This window comes from Microcaecilia unicolor, chromosome 3 (genome assembly GCF_901765095.1).
Source record: "Microcaecilia unicolor chromosome 3, aMicUni1.1, whole genome shotgun sequence".
NCBI lineage: Eukaryota > Metazoa > Chordata > Amphibia > Gymnophiona > Siphonopidae > Microcaecilia > Microcaecilia unicolor.
In genome coordinates, this window is record NC_044033.1 from 151,663,490 (window position 1) to 151,679,733 (window position 16,244).

Below are 16,244 nucleotides of genomic sequence, written 5' to 3' on the forward strand. Positions count from 1 at the left end.
CGCTGTGATACTGTGAATACAGTGAAAATTTCTTTGTCCAATATCTTGCTCCACATAGGGTTTAGTCACAGTAAAGACAGTTTGCCCTCTTTAGTCCTCTACATGAGTCATATTTCGCTGATATAGTGTCTTCAGGAGGACGATAATAATTTGAGTATAGCTGAAATAGTTGCAGTTTCCATATAGATGGTGGCATCACTGCTTCCCCACTGGGCCCGACATTCTTTAAGTCCAGAAAACATAGTCAATCGTTTGCACGAATCATGGGTAGAAGGGTGACCAGTGAAATCATCCTAAACTTTTCTTTGACCATAAACTTGTTCCGGGCCCTTACGTCTAGGATGGGACGGAATCATCCAGTTTTCTTGGGCACAAGGAACTACCTGGAATAGAATCCTTTCCCGTCTTCCTTCGGTGGCATGGATTCAACCTCACTGGCCAGTAGAGGAGTGGAGATTTCCTCTACCTGCTTGAGCTGAGAGAAGATGTTCTGGGTGGGCAATTTGGTGGTCTCTGACGCCAATCAAGGGCGTAACCACAACAGACTATTTGAAGACCCCACCAGTCGGAGGTTACCTATGATGATAAAAATGTAGCCTTCCCCTACCGGTAGGCCATCCCGGACGGTAACTTGGAGTGCCACTATGCTCTACAAGAGCCAGTCAAAAGCCTGTTCCCTGCTTTGACTGGAGAGCCTGTTGGGGCTTCAGGCTCGGGGATGGCGAGGCCTGGGACACTTGGGTGGAGCGAGGAGGCGGCGGAAACCTACGCCTTTGAGAATAATTAGTTCGCCGCCTAGGCCCACTCAAAAATCTTCTAGTGGAAGATGTAGCAGGTGGAGGGTGCAGAGGTAAAGTGTGGATGGTGTCTGTATGCTTCTTGATACAATAAGCAACCTCTTCCACCTTATCCACAAAAAAATTGTCCCCTCGGTACTGCACTTCAACTAACCTCTCCTGAAATGCTAGATCTAGGGCACAAACACACGGCAATGAGAGTCTGCGCATTCCCACACCCATGCTGGAGAGTTTCGATGCAACATCAAAAGTATTGTACATGCCCCCGGCTAGATATGTCCTACACGCCATCTGCTTGTTGACTAACTGGTAAAATTTTTGGTCAGCTCCTAAGTCCGCAAGTTTGAGTGTACTATTTAGCAAAGACTCCAAGTAGAGGCTAGTGTACAAGTGGTAGGAGTGTATAGGAATTGGTATTTCAGGCAATGTTCTTAAGTGGTTTTAATACTTTCTTGGCAATTGTAACTATTGTGTAAGGCATGATAAGATATCTTCTAAATCCTGGCTCCTAGGTTGTGGGATCCCTCAAGGGACCCCTTTGTTTCCTGTAGTTTTACATTTTTTTAGTGTCATCATTGGGAAAGGTTGATTTGGGCCCAGAGAAATTGCTCTTCTCTTATGCTGACAATATTCTGCTGCTGCTGCTTCCAGTTACGGCTAAGCCTTCCGATCTTACTAACACTGAGTTGTCTGGTATGAATAGAATTCAGGATTGGGCCTTGGCTAATAAGCTGAAATTGAATCCCAGTAAAATGAAGTCTCTTTGGTTTAAGAAGACAGGGTTAGTTATACATTCTTCATTGATTTTATCTAACGATAGAGTTTTATCTATTGAGTTTGAATCTAAGATCTTGGGAGTGATTTTAGACTCTTCACTTTTATATGAACCTCAAATAAATCTATTATGGCAGAAACCAAATTATTATGGCAGAAACCAGCCAATCATCTAGATAGGGAAACACATGCACTCCCAGTATGCATAGCAATGCTGCAATTACTGCAAGACATTTTGTGAATACTCTGGGAGTGGACATAAGCCCAAATGGTATCTGGATGTTGATATAAAAGTCCAAAGAGCATAACCAGTTGTTTTCCTCCATCAAAGCTCTTAGGTCTAGGATAGGACAATGCCCCTCCCCCCCTTTAGAAAGGAAGAGAGCTCCTCTATAGACACTACCTGATGAAGAACTGAGTTTTGATGTTCTTGATGGGCAGTTTGGAGAAGGATGGCGCCAATAAAGTGTATAACCCTCCTGGACTATTTGAAGAAGAACTCACTGGTCTGAGGTTACAAAGGTAACGGAATTCAAAAACGTATGGGATAAACACAAAATAATCCTGTATAGAATGCACGGAACCAAACAAGCTTAGCGGTAATTAGATGGCAACATCAGTAATTGGGAAACAAAGCCCTTGGGCAGAATTCTATGGTTTGTGTCCTGATCATGGCTAGACCGATTTGGATGGGCTGGAGTGGGGCTTCTGTGACAACTTTAGTAGTTGGAGAACGAGGCCAGTGCCAGGCAGAATTCCATGGTCTGTGTCCTGAAAATGGCAAGAACAAATCAAGATCAAGTATACATATGTAGTACCACATCATACCTTATGCTATGAGTTTACCTTGTTGGGAGACTGTATGGATTGTACAGGTCTTTCTTTATCTGCCATCATCTACTATGTTGCTTGGAAAAAATTCAGCCTCCCTCCGGTTAGGCACTTTTACAGTGGCCATGTTCTGTTGGAGCTACTCAAAAATTCATACCTCGCTTACACTGAGGAGCTTGTTTGGACTTTTGGGCTCACTGCTGCCAAGGATGGGGAGCAGGGAGACTGGGACTTCTGAGGATGGGGAGCAAGGAGACTGGGATTGCTGGGGAGGGCGAGTCAAGGAAGTGAACCTATGTCTTTCATAGTAGTAAGAACCCTTTCAATAACTGCCCAAAAACCTACGAGAAGTGGAGGCCACAGAAAGAGTGGGCCGAGACAGGGACTTGATGGTATTGGATCTTTTCCTGATGAGGTCAGTTTGTCACAAGAAGATTGTCTCAGTAAGGAAAGTCAACCAGATTCTCTTGAACTGTTGGTTCTAGGTCTGAGACAGGCAGCTATGAGAGTCTATGCATTTCAATTCCCAATGCGGAAACATCATAGGTTGCCTGAGCTATGTGCTTTCAACAATCTTTCTGCCTGGCTACTATCTGGTGGAGTTCAGTGGCTTTCTCTGAAGGTAGAGTGTCTGCAAACTCCGCCATCCTGTGCACCAAGTTCTTCAAAGTAGAGGCTCATGTAGGACTGGATATGGGAGATAAGCATCAAGTCCTACAAAACCTTCTTCCCAAAAGACTGCAGAGACCGACCATCCCTACCTAGGGGCAATGAGGCACTTGAACTTTGGTCCTTTTGAGAGCAGATTCGACCAGCTGCTGCTTCTCAAATCTGAGAGCCTTCTGGACTCTATACATAAGTCCAGTTTCTTTGGCACAGGCTGCACAGTGAGAGGGGTCGCCCAGTTCCTCGTACTGTCTTAAGGATACTTTGCAAAGGCAATGTCATAGTCTTCTTACAGGGGGCTCAACCTTCAAATTAAAAAAGATGGCCTGAGCCATCTCCCTCAGAAAACTGACAAAGGAGAGCTCCTCTGGGGGAGATATTCTCCTTTACTGGGGTGGAGAGGGGTCCCTCCTCCGATAGTGCCTCTGGTTCTGTCTCAGACTCCCAGGAGCGGTCCATATGAGACCCAGCAAAATAGTCTTCGTGAGAAATCCGAGTCTGTACCTTCCTCAGAACAACTGAACACTCGACCAGACTATTAGTGAGGGCACCAAAGTACGGGTCCTCTTCTGGACACAGGGGGTTGCTTCCTCCCCTGATGGGCTGGAGAAGAGCACTGGATCAGTTGATGCCATCTTCAATGCCCAATGGGACACCAGCATCAACAAACACCTGACGGGCAGAGCACGGGTCTCCAAGATGGGCTGGGGCAGAAAAGGTTCGACTAAGAGGTGTTATTCTTTCAAATGGAGGAGGTTTGCCATCTAGTGTGAGGGCAAGACCTTAGACCCCTTCTTGTGTCCTGTACAAAAACTGCTTGAATACCTCCTGCACCTCTGAGTCTGGTTTAAAAACTAGCTCTGCAAGATTTCATCTCAGTGAAATTGGTGCTTTTCATCATGTTAGGGGGTAAGTCCATCTCTGTACAGCCTCTAGTTCACGTCATACGAAGTTTGTTATTAACAAAGCTCTCTGTCATACCTCCAGCTGTGTTATGAGATCTCAACGTTGTTCTCACCTATCTGAAAAAAGCTCCTTTTGAGCTGCACGATTCCTGTCATCGGAAATATTTGACCTGGAAAGTTGTGTTTTTGGTAGCAGCCACTTCAGTTTGCAGGGTCAGTGAACTTCAAGCTCTAGTAGCTGATCCACCTTGCACTAAGTTTTACCACAACAAGGGTAGTTCTCTGTACGGTCCCTAAGTTTCTATTCAAGGTAGTGTCTTAATCAGTCAATTATTTTTACAACATTTTTCCCAAAACTACATCCTATCCTAGCGAAAGAGTACTGCAAACCTTACACTGCAAGCATGCCTTAGCCTTCTGTCTGGAATGGACTAAAGTCCATAGATAGTCCACCTAACTGTTTGTTTCTTTGACCCCAATAGGATGGGGGTGGCTATTGGCAAACACACTATTTCCAATTGGCTAGTAGATTGCATTTCCATTTCTTATGCCCAGGCTCTCCTCGGAGAATACCTGCTAAGGTAAATAACTTTGGTTTTTTTTTTTTTTTGTTACATTTGTACCCCGCGCTTTCCCACTCATGGCAGGCTCAATGCGGCTTACATGGGGCAATGGAGGGTTAAGTGACTTGCCCAGAGTCACAAGGAGCTGCCTGTGCCTGAAGTGGGAATCGAACTCAGTTCTCCAGGACCAAAGTCCGCCACCCTAACCACTAGGCCACTAGGCCACTCCTCCACTCCACTTTTCCGCTGCTTAGTAAAAGGGCCCCTAAATTTCTTCTCATCCAACCATTTATTCCCATCTGCTAATATCAAGATTAATAAGTGTGGCAAATATTAGTTGAGGTTTTTTTTGTATTATTATTATTATTATTATTATGTTTATTTTCGGCTATTGCATTTGGATATGAAAATTTCTTGCCCTGACCAGGTATGCATTTTACATTATTTTTTCACTGCTACCTTCTCTTTCTAGGAGATAACTTGTCCCAGAATGGGGAACAAATGACACTGTGTGCTCTGTGTTCCAGATGCACATTTTGTATTGTTACATATGATTTTGCTGTGGTATTTGTTTTCCTCGTGGTACAACAGGAGAGATGTCCTTGGTGCACAGTGTGTGGTGAATGAGCTGTTTACACCAGATGCAGATTTAAACCCGGACTTGGAAATGGACAGAGCAGTGACTCAGATCAGTGTTGACTTGGTGGATGACTACCCAGCATCTGATCCTCGCTGGGCTGAATCTGTACCAGAAGGTAAAATTCACAGGAAAAGCTTAGGACTGATGTGAAAGTCTGTTTCTTCAAAATATATTCATATCAAGCAGATCAATCCATAGACTGGTGGGTTGTGTCCATCTACCAGCAGGTGGAGATAGAGAGCAATCCTTTTGCCTCCCTATATGTGGTCATGTGCTGCTGGAAACTCCTCAGTATGTTCTCTATCTCAGCAGGTGTGTGGTCACATAGCAGCAGCTCTGGCTAGGTCTCCAAGCCTATTTGTTTAGGTTTTGTTGAGTACCTGGGGATGAGGGCTCTTTGTGAGCAGGTGAAACCTGGCGGTTCCAGGTCCCTCCTTTTCTCCCCCCTCCCGTTGGCGCTGAGTTAGTGGCTGAGGCCAGACAAGCTGTCCGCAGGAATGCTTCTTAAGACCCCGGAGTGGATTGTTGTCACGACGGGCGCCTGCTTGACGGGCTGGGGAGCCCACTGCCTGGGAAGGACAGTGCAGGGACTGTGGTCACCTGCGGAGGCGAAGTGGTCCATCAACCTCTTGGAACTCCGAGCCATTCGGTTGGTGCTTCTAGAGTTTCTCCAGGTGCTGGTGCTGCGACCAGTCCTGGTCCTGTCAGACAATGCCACGGCTGTGGCCTATGTCAATCGCCAGGGAGGTACCAGGAGCACCCCTCTCACCAGGGAGGCCATGAAGTGAATCTGGAACAGCTGTCGGCGGCTCACATTGCGGGAGTCATGAATGTCCAGGCGGACTTTCTCAGTTGCCATGCCTTGGATCCCGGAGAGTGGCAGCTGTCTGCTCGGGCGTTCTTGGACATCACGAAGTGCTGGGGCAAGCCGAGCTTGGATCTGTTGGCGTCCTCGGCCAAGTGCCGCGGTTCTTCAGCAGAGGACGAGACCCTCGATCTCTGGGAGTCGATGCTGTTCTCCAGCAGTGGCCGGTACAGGAGCTTCTCTACGTGTTCCCGCCCTGGCCAATGATGGGCAGAGTTCTAGGCCGGGTGGCGAAGCACCCAGGCCGGGTGGTCCTGGTGGGTCCAGATTGGCCCAGACGTCCTTGGTATGCGGACTTAATCAGGCTTTCAGTGGACAGCCCTCTGCGGCTGCCAGCGGAGCGGGGCCTTTTGTATCAGGGTCCTGTGATGATGAAGGATCCCTCCCCCTTTGGTCTTACGGCCTGGCTCTTGAGCGGAAGCAGCTGAGGAAGAAGGGCTTCTCGGACAAGGTCATCGCCACTATGCTGAGAGCGAGGAAGCGCTCTACTTATGCCAGGGTTTGGCGTACCTTTGCATCATGGAGCGAGGCAGGCTCTCTATCGCCCTTCACTGCTCCAATTACTTCAGTGTTGGCGTTCCTGCAAGAAGGTCTGGAAAAAGGCCTGTCGCTCAGTTCATTGAAAGTCCAGGTAGCGGCTCTAGCTTGCTTCAGGGGTTGACTGAAGGGTGCTTCCCTGGCTTCGCAGCCAGATGTGGTGCGCTTTCTTAAAAGGGTTAATCACCTGCGCCCTCCTCTGCACTCGGTAGTGCCTACGTGGAATTTCAATCTGGTGCTACAGGCCTTGCAGAAGCCACCCTTTGAGCCCTTGTCGAGGGCATCGCTGAAGGACCTGACGTTGAAAGCGGTCTTTTTGGTGGCATCACTTCAGCCAGAAGAGTTTCCAAGCTCCAGGTGCTCTCGTGTAGAGAGCCGTTCCTGCGATTCACTGAGGCAGGAGTGTCGATTCGCCAGTGCCTTTCTTCTTGCCCAAGATTGTTTCTCGCGTCCATGTGAATTAGCAGCTTTGTCTACCCTCCTTTCATATGGAGGATTACCCAGAGGAGTACCCTGCTCTCAAATGTCTGGATGTTAGACGAGTCATCATCAGATACTTGGAAGTGACCAATGATTTCCGGAAGTTGGATCACCTGTTCGTGCTGTTCACAGGCCCTCGTAGGGGTCTGCAGGCATCTAAGCCTACGGTGGCACGTTGGGTCAAGGAGACGATTGCGGCAGCTTATGTGGCTGCAGGGAAAGTGCCGCCTATTCGGCTGAAGGCTCACTCTACTAGAGCACAGGTGGCCTCGATGGCAGAGTCCAGATCTGTCTCCTTGGAAGAGATTTGTAGAGCGGCAACTTGGGCGTTGGCTCATACCTTCTCACTACATTACCGCTTGGATGTGGCTGCTCGGGCGAGGCCCAGTTTGGAGCTTCAGTGTTGCGTTCTGGGATTTCCATGTCCCGCCCTGGGTGATTACTGCTTTGGTACATCCCACCAGTCTATGGATTGATCTGCTTGATGATATGGAAGGTAAAATTATGTATCATACCTGATAATTTTCTTTCCATTAATCATAGCAGATCAATCCATAGCCCCTCCCAGATATCTGTATTGTTTGTGTTCTGGTTATATTTCAGGTTCAAGTTTCGTCTTCAGTTCCTGTTCAGGAGGACTTCGTGTTTAAGTTCTTCCAATTGATTTTTCCTTGAGTTGAGACGATTTTGTGTTACAGTGAGCTGCTGCTTCCTCTCCCCCCGTTTCGACGGTGACTGGATTGATAACTAAATTATGCCGGCGCTCCCTCCCGTTTCGTGCTGCAGTAGAGTAGCTTTGTATCCCTCCTGCTTCGGCGGTGTTAGGGTAAGCCAGCTCCTCCCGGGGTTGTGGTAGCAGGATAAGCCAGTTCCCCCCACGTCTGCGGGTGTGCTCCCTCCCCCCCCCCCCCCCCCCACTTCGGCGGTGGTGGGCTGGGCAGAGTGTCCCTTTGTGGGTGTAATTCTCTGAGTCCTGCGGATGGAGCTTTGATATCGACCATACTGAGTAGTTTCCGGCAGCACATGACCACATATAGGGAAGCAAAAGGATTGCTCTCTATCTCCACCTGCTGGTAGATGGACACAACCCACCAGTCTATGGATTGATCTGCTATGATTAATGGAAAGAAAATTATCAGGTATGATACATAATTTTACCTTGTATCATGCCAACTGGGCATTATAACCAGTAAAAGATATCTTTGCTATATGTTTAGTCAAATGGGATGGAAGTGGCAAAGAACAAAGTACACAGGGGCCGATGAGTGACTCTGCAGTCTGATAACTTGTATGTAACTTGTTGACTGTAGTTGAGCAGTTAACTCAGGATTGTCCAACATCTGTTCTCAAGGGCTGCAGTCCAGTCAGGTTTTCAGGATTTCCCCAATGAATATGCACAAGATCTATTTGCATGCACTGCCTCTATTGCAAAAAGATCTCATGCATATTCATTGTGGAAATCTTGAAAACCCAACCTGGTGAGGGCTCAGGTTGGACACCACTGTGTTTAACTCCTCTGTTTTTATGAGTGGCATCTTGTTGCTGCCTGTTATTTGTTGCACCTGTTGTATAGGTATTATAGTATAGTAGAGCAGTTCAACCTATGCATAAGGCAAAGTATATTGCAACAATTTATCTGGCTCATTCAGTATTTTTATATATGTCCAGTGCTATATACCTTTCTGCATAATTCACACTTGTCCTCGAAATATGTATAAGCTAGTTGTGTCCCCAGACACTGTTTTGAAAATTAGATTTTAATTTTAACAGTAACAACATTTCATTACAAAATCTTGGTTTGAGAACAAAAATGTGTGATGTTTAGCTAATTGAGATCTTTACTCTTTTTGGATATATGAAAACCAGACCAATGTAACACACCGAGCTGCTTTCTGACAGCCTTCTTATGAGGTCTGCAAATTGAGGATCATTTCATTGAATAGGGTCAATATTTTTTCTAACATATATTTAAGGTAGAAATTCATTTTCACAGCTGATGAGATCTTGTAAAAAGGGAAATTGCATGTTTAAGGTTCTTGGACCATAGCCCCATGGTACAGTGTAACCAGATGTTTCCATATTTGTGAGCCAAGCCTTGTAGAAAGCTGTATATTTCTTTAAAGCCTTGATAAACCAGCTTGATCTACCCTTTTATATGTGTTATGAAATCACTCTAGAGGTTTGTGCTCTAGAGAACTGTATACACAGGAGGAAACTGCTTTCCTCCCCACTGCTATTTAATTTGACTCAGGTTTGTGAGTACCGTTTATACTCGAGTATAAGCCAAATTAACAGTTTTCACCTAAAAAAAAAAAGGGGGGAGGGAGAAACTGTTAGCTAGAGTATATGCCAAGGGGGTTTATAGTCAAGTATTCCTCCCCTGTAGTGTCCTGCATTTCTCCCTTTCTCCCCCTTGATATGCAGCATTTTTGTCCTCTTATCACTGCTTCCCTCCACCAGTGACAGCCAGTTCTCTCACCCTTTTATTCCCCACACTGACCAGCATTTTCCCCTTGCTGACATTGCTTAATGCTGTCTCATAACTAGAGCTTTTAAAATTGTGAGACCACATGACAAAAAATATATAAGGAATGCGATAAATTTATCAAAAAGATTTGGATTCAGAGAACAGAAGAGAAGTTGGCCACTTGTCAAACAGCACAGCTCAGTTGAAGCCATTGGAAACAAAAAGTCAGGTAGACAGAATTGCCTTTGTAAATCCTTAAAAGGTTTATAGCTAGCGACGATAGAGATAATGGATAACTGACCAGCATTTTTCTCCTATTTCCCACACTCCCCATCTCCCCTCATGCTGACCGGCATTGCTTTCTGCTCTCTCCTGGCTTCTGCTGTTGCTGACATGGAAGTGGGGCCTTCAGTTTACCAGGAGGTCTTGAGCATGTGGGGTGTGGAAAGCAAGGCGGGGGGGGGGGGGGGGGGGGGGGGGGGGGAGGGGAGAAGCACAGAAGTTTTTTTCTGACTCTTCTATAAGCCGAGATCCCATTCTTGTTTCTATGAGCTTAAATAAAGGATTTCCTACAAGGCATTACCTGCAGCACCAAAATTGGTCTTGTGGAGCAAGTTGCTACCTTTCAATATAAGACCTTTCATTGTTGGAGAAGACTTGGATTGCTATTCCTTGAAATAAATGCTCAAGGACCTTCAGAGCTTTGTGAATGGCCCTTGTTTCCAGCCTGCTGATTGACAGCAAGATTCCAAAGTTGGCCACTGTCTGTGAGCCACTTGATTCTGACAAGCTGTCCAACCAACTAGGCTGACATCCGTCGTCATCACTTCACAGACCAGCAGCTTCAGGTCCACACCTTTCCTCAAATTCTGAGACACCAGCCTAGATTAGGTCTGTTCTCCATGGTAATTTAGTGACATAACTCTGAACTTGAATGGACCAACAGCCTAGAAGCGTCTTCTGAAGTAGTCTGTTATGGGCCTGAGCCCGATACAGTCTTCAGATCCAGAATGGGGCAATAGGAGCCTTCCTTCTCTGCCTGTAGCTTTTTTTTTTTTTTTGTACTCAGAGTAAGCAGCAGGACAGGAAGAGGGACTGGACTTATCTAGGTATCTCCCCTCTAGCTCCAGGGACAGGCCACAGAGGTCTCTATCCCCTAGGGCTTTTAGGTCCTCAGATGGGTCTGTGCACAATTCAGATCAGCTGCATAGCCGCCAGTCTACCATCTGCTGGAGACACAGGAATACTGCAGAGAAGTAGACTCCACAGTGCCAGTTATAGGGCTGAACTCACACATCCAGACTGGTCTAGTGGACAACTTATTTATTTAACAGGTTTTATATACCATCATATTGAATATCATTATTCGAAATTGTTTACAATAATACAATAGACAATCCAAAGACAGAAATAAAATAATGGAAGCTTGAAAAAAATCACCAAAACCCCCACCCTTTATGATTTACAGTAGCGCAAAAAGTAATCTAAAATAAAGAAATACAAAATTTGAGTTAAAAAAATTCCAAAGCAGCTCATCTTTCATTTTGCTAAAATACATAAAATTAAATTCTTACAGTAACTGACCCAACTATCCCTTTAGGGGTTTACCATATATACTTGGCTATAAACCAACATTTCTGTGCTCCCCCCCGTCCCCCGTCCCCGGTGGTGTCAGGCACTTATTTCTTGCTCCCTGCACTACCCCCTCTGCCCTTCGCTGTCTGGCATTGATTACCGCTCACGCTGCTGTCACTGCCAACAGCAGCAAAGGTGGTCTAAGGTCGATCTTCAGTAAATGTGTTTTTGTATATCATTGGTTGATCCTCCTTCCTTAGACCACCTTTGCTGCTGTTGGCACATCAGGTGTAGGAATGTCATTCCACTCATTCCACAATATTTGGTTTCTAGAGTCCCCAATAAATAGGAAGGCCAAATTTCATTTCAGAGGAATCTTATAAGGCTATGTGTTGTATTGCAGGTTGTATAAGTATATACATTTAGCATGTATGCACAAAAGTATAGGTATATATTTAGATAAGTATCTTTATTAAAGATTAGAATGGAAAACATACTTTCAGAACTCAATTCATGAAAGCAAAATTAATATTTGAGAGGAAGGGGTCATTATTCAACTGGGCAGGAAAGGCTCCTGCCTGGTTAAACCCCATTGAGCAGGCCAGCTGTCGATCTTCAGTGGCACTTAACCGGTTAGTGTGGCTAATATCAGCTGTAACCGGCCATGTGCAAATCTATGTTAGGGGTGGTTCCGGGGGGGCGTAGTTTGACTATATTAGAAGAGAGGGGTAAGTAGGAGTTGCCCTGAATTAGTTTCGCTTGTTACACACTTTTCGGCTATTAAAGGTTAACTGAAGAAACACAATCATTATCACATGGAATGTCCCAGAGTTCTGACTTTTCCGCAATATTCAACTTTTTTCTTGTCCCTAATTCAAGACTTGGGGCTGGCTATATGCTCACTTGTATGCAGATGACATGCAGCTAGTTGTTGTCCATGATTAACGGGACAATGTTTTTCTGTCATCTCTAAATCAGAAATTAGGTTGCATAAAGTAGTGGCTTGATGACCATGGGTTATTTCTTAATCCCTCCAGATGTGAAGCTTTATGGATCATAGGAAAAGATACCTCTAACTTTATCCCTAAAATCCAGAGTCAGTTCATCATGGTACATTCTACAGTTACTTCTTTGGGAGTGATCTGGAACTCTCTAAATTGACATTCAGTCAGACTATTTCAAAAATAGTGAAAAGCTCATTTTACAACTTAAGGAAAATTAGACCTCTCGCAATTTTTAGATCAGAAAGCAACTAAACTTCTACTTCATGCAGTTATAATTTAGTAGAATTGTAACTCCCTTTTGCCTGCAACTGATAAAGAATACAGCAATCAAGCTACTTTATGGAGCCAGACATAATGATCATGTAAAACCTTTAACCTATGAGCAGCAGTGGCTACCTGTATCATTGAGAATACAATTTAAGATTCTTATTTTGGCCTATAGAGCTTTTTACACAAGGATCCCATCTTGTCTTCACTGTCTTCTTCCTTATCAGCCTGTACAAAGTTTTACAGTCTACGCAAGAAAATTATATGATTGTCCCATCTCACAAAATTCTGTGTTTGGATTCCTCATGTTCTGTATCTTTTTGCTGTATTGCTTCTCAACTCTGGAATTCCCTTCCTCAGGACCTCAGACTCGAAGTATGTTGTTCAAAATTGTGAAAAGGTCTAAAGACATGGTTGTTCAACCAGGCTTTTGGTAACAAATGTATGATCCTTACTGGGAACGGAATTGGGGCACTGTTGGTGAGGGCAGATATCTGTTCTCATCCTAGTGTGTACCTCTTTTCTTCCTGGCTAACGACTAATGGAAGATATATCATTGTTCTGTTCATACCCCTCTTGTATCTATTATGTTTTGTAGTGGTATTTTTTTTAAGTGTTTATTAAGCATTGAAAAGACAATACAACAGCAGGTAAAACATAAGAGTAAATGCAAAATGCCATTCAAGATAAACACAACCAGAGTACCCCAGAGCATAAACTCTGCCACACTGTATGAACATACAAAAACAGTCTCAATGCAGCTATGGTTACAAACTATAACCTCAAATTTTTGGTGTTTTTGATCAAGTACCCTCCCCCCCCCCCCCCCCCCCACACTCATCTTAATAAAAACAATGCTTCAGGAAGGGTTCCCATATTGCTTCCCATTTCGCCAAAGTACGACAACGCACAGCCCAGAGTCTCTCCATTTCACAAATGAACCATAATTTGTTTAACCATCTCACTAAAGGAGGGACGGTTGGAGATTTCCAGCAGGCAGCTAACACAACTCTCACCGCAGACAAAGAGGCATATTTTCAAAGCACTTAGCCTTCCAAAGTTCCATAGAAACCTATGCAACTTTGGAAGGCTAAGTGCTTTGAAAATATGCCTCATAGCATGCCTAGTCAACAACGCCTGAGATTTAGTAAGATCTGGGGTTTTTTTTAGCAAATATGAAGTATTCAGGAGACCATTTAATTGGCCTAAGAAACCGATTTTATAATCTATGTTGAATAGCTTTCCAATAGGCCCGCACTTTAAAGCAGGACCACAAAATATGGCCCATCGTACCTCTCTGGCCACAGCCACGCCAGCACATTGGTGATGCACTTGGAAACATGTGATGCAGACGTACAGGAGTCAAGTACCACTTGTAGAGTACTTTAACTACACTCTCCTGAAAGGGAGATATCAACACCCTCGTCCAACCATTCTTCAAAAAGGGTTAATCAGCATCCTTAATAATCACCCCTAGTTCCTGATGCCAGCATTCCCTATGAGCATGACAGGGACACATTTGCCTACGCTGATAAGAATAGAAGCAAGTGATAAGACCCCTAGTAGTTTTAGAATCTTCACAAAGATCCTCTATGAAGGAGTCCTCTTGCAATATTTTAGCCTTGATCTCCTTAGAGGAAAGAGTGTCTCAACTGAGAATAAGCAAAAACTCTTGGGGTAGAATAGGATATTGTTGAAAGGAATCAGGTGATCCTCATCAAACAGTTGTTAGCTATTGGACACAATTTGGAAAGAACTAAGTCCGGCTTTGTAAATAACCCATCCCAGTAGAAAAACGTTGAAAAAAATCGATGGACACAAGTCCTTACTTAAAATCCTGTATTTGCTTGGAAGCCACATCAATGAACGAAGGGGAAAAGAACCCACCTCAGTCTGCTCCAGTTGAACCCATAACTTCTGTGGATTGTCCTGGAACCACTCAAAGGCCACTCAAACTTGAGCCACTTTATAATACCAGAGAACGTTAGGAACACCTAGACAACCTTTCCTCCTATCCAGATAAAGTAATGCCCTGGGCAGTCTAGGGCACTTATTAGACCTGACAAAATGAACCAATCTATCCTGCAAACTTGCTAAGAAGCCTCTAGAAACCCTAAGAGGGAGGACTTGGAAAGATACATCAAACGAGGTAGTATATTCATCTTTAACTTAGCAATCCAACCCAACCAAGACAACTCAGAGGCATCCCACCTCTCTAGATCCTTATAAAGAGCCTTCAAGAGAGGAGGATAGTTAGCAGCAAACAAATCTGAAAGAATAAGGGTAAGAGTAACCCCCAAGTAAGTTATGCCCCCAGATACCCATTTAAAAGAAAAAGAGTGCTGAATGGACTCCAGAACCTGACGAGAGATCCCGATCGCTAAGGCCTTAGATTTATTCACATTTAATTTAAAACCTGACACTGAGGAATAGGCAGTCAGATGCTTCATAAGATTAGGTAAAGAAATTAACGGTTTCGTCAATGAAAGAAGAACATCAGCAAACATTGCCAATTTATATTCCCTATTCCCAACAGAGATTCCAGAAATGTTAGGGTCAGAATGTAAAGACATCGCGAGTGGTTCCATAACCAACACGAACAACAACGGCGAAAGGGGACATCCCTGCTTAGTGCCCCTAAACAAAGGAAACATTAGAGAGTTACCACCGTTAATACGGACACAAGCCCATGGAGAAGTATAGAGAGCCTGAATCCATCTACGAAAACCCGGACCAAATCCAAAGCGTTCCAACACTTGAAGCATGAAAGGCCAATAGACTCTGTCAAAAGCCTTTTCGGCATCCAACCCCAACAAACAGTCTGGGAGATCACACTTCTTAGATACATGAATCAAATTAATCATGCGGCGGACATTGTCCATGGCCTGACGATAAGGAATAAAGCCCATCTTGTCCGGATGGATTAAGTCAGGCAGAACTCTTTAGCAAGGCGATTAGCTAAAACCTTCACCAAAATTTTAATGTCTGAGTTCAATACTGAAATGGGGTGATGATAAGCACAGTCAGTCTTATCCTTACCGGGTTTTGGAATGACTGCGATCCAGGCTTCCATCATAGAGGGGAGAAACTCATCCCCAGCTAGAATCTCATTAAGGAGCTCCGTCAATATAGGTGCCAATTCACCCCGAAATGCCTTGTAAAAATCATTAGGCAGTCCATCCAGACCAGGTGACTTTCCAATTGGAAGTGCTTTAATAACCTTAGAGACCTCATCAACAAAAACAGGACCATCCAGAGCTTCCTGTTGATCAACTGTAAGTGTAGGGAAAGAACATGTCGATAGAAAATTATTTATCGCTTCTGGTGTAGTAGAACAGACATATAAAGATTTTGATAAAATGACAGAAATTTTTGATGGATCTGCAAAGATGATGTCACAAAGTTTCCATTACTGTCTCCCACCTTAAGGATAGTGCGATCTACCCGACGTTGACGCAACTTAACCACCAAGGCCCTACTTGGTTTATTGCTATACACATACTGAAAGTGTCGCTGTTGCGCATAAAAGAATTGTAACTGGTCAGAATATATCTGGTCTAATTTCAAACGAAGTGCTTGAATTTCCCGCAGGGTAGCAACCGAATGAGATTTGTGACTTTAAGTCAAGTGAGTCAATTCAGACAGACACTTAGACCTCAACCCTTTGCTGCCTGGCATGGAAACTAGCTTTTTGAAGAAAGAAACCTCTAGAGACGGCCTTGAGCGCATCCCAAACAACCCCCATAGATGGTTCCGAATTTAAATTAAGTTCAAGATAACTCTTGCAAGAATTTTCTATAACCTTTTAGCAAGGTAGTATTCAATGTCCACCTCCTATCTTTATCCTCCTCACGGAGCATGGTCTGATACAGT

At 44.5% G+C, this 16,244-nt stretch overlaps 1 protein-coding gene across 1 annotated transcript in view; it reads left to right on the plus strand.

Moving 5' to 3' along the window:
• The window catches only part of NUP133 (nucleoporin 133), a 279,562-nt gene that overhangs the window by 160,776 nt on the left and 102,542 nt on the right, over nt 1–16,244 (plus strand). Inside the window, exon 13 of the mRNA XM_030196480.1 lies at nt 5,128–5,291. Within this exon, the coding sequence (XP_030052340.1) occupies nt 5,128–5,291 (164 nt within the window). The remainder of the gene's footprint in view (nt 1–5,127; nt 5,292–16,244) is intronic.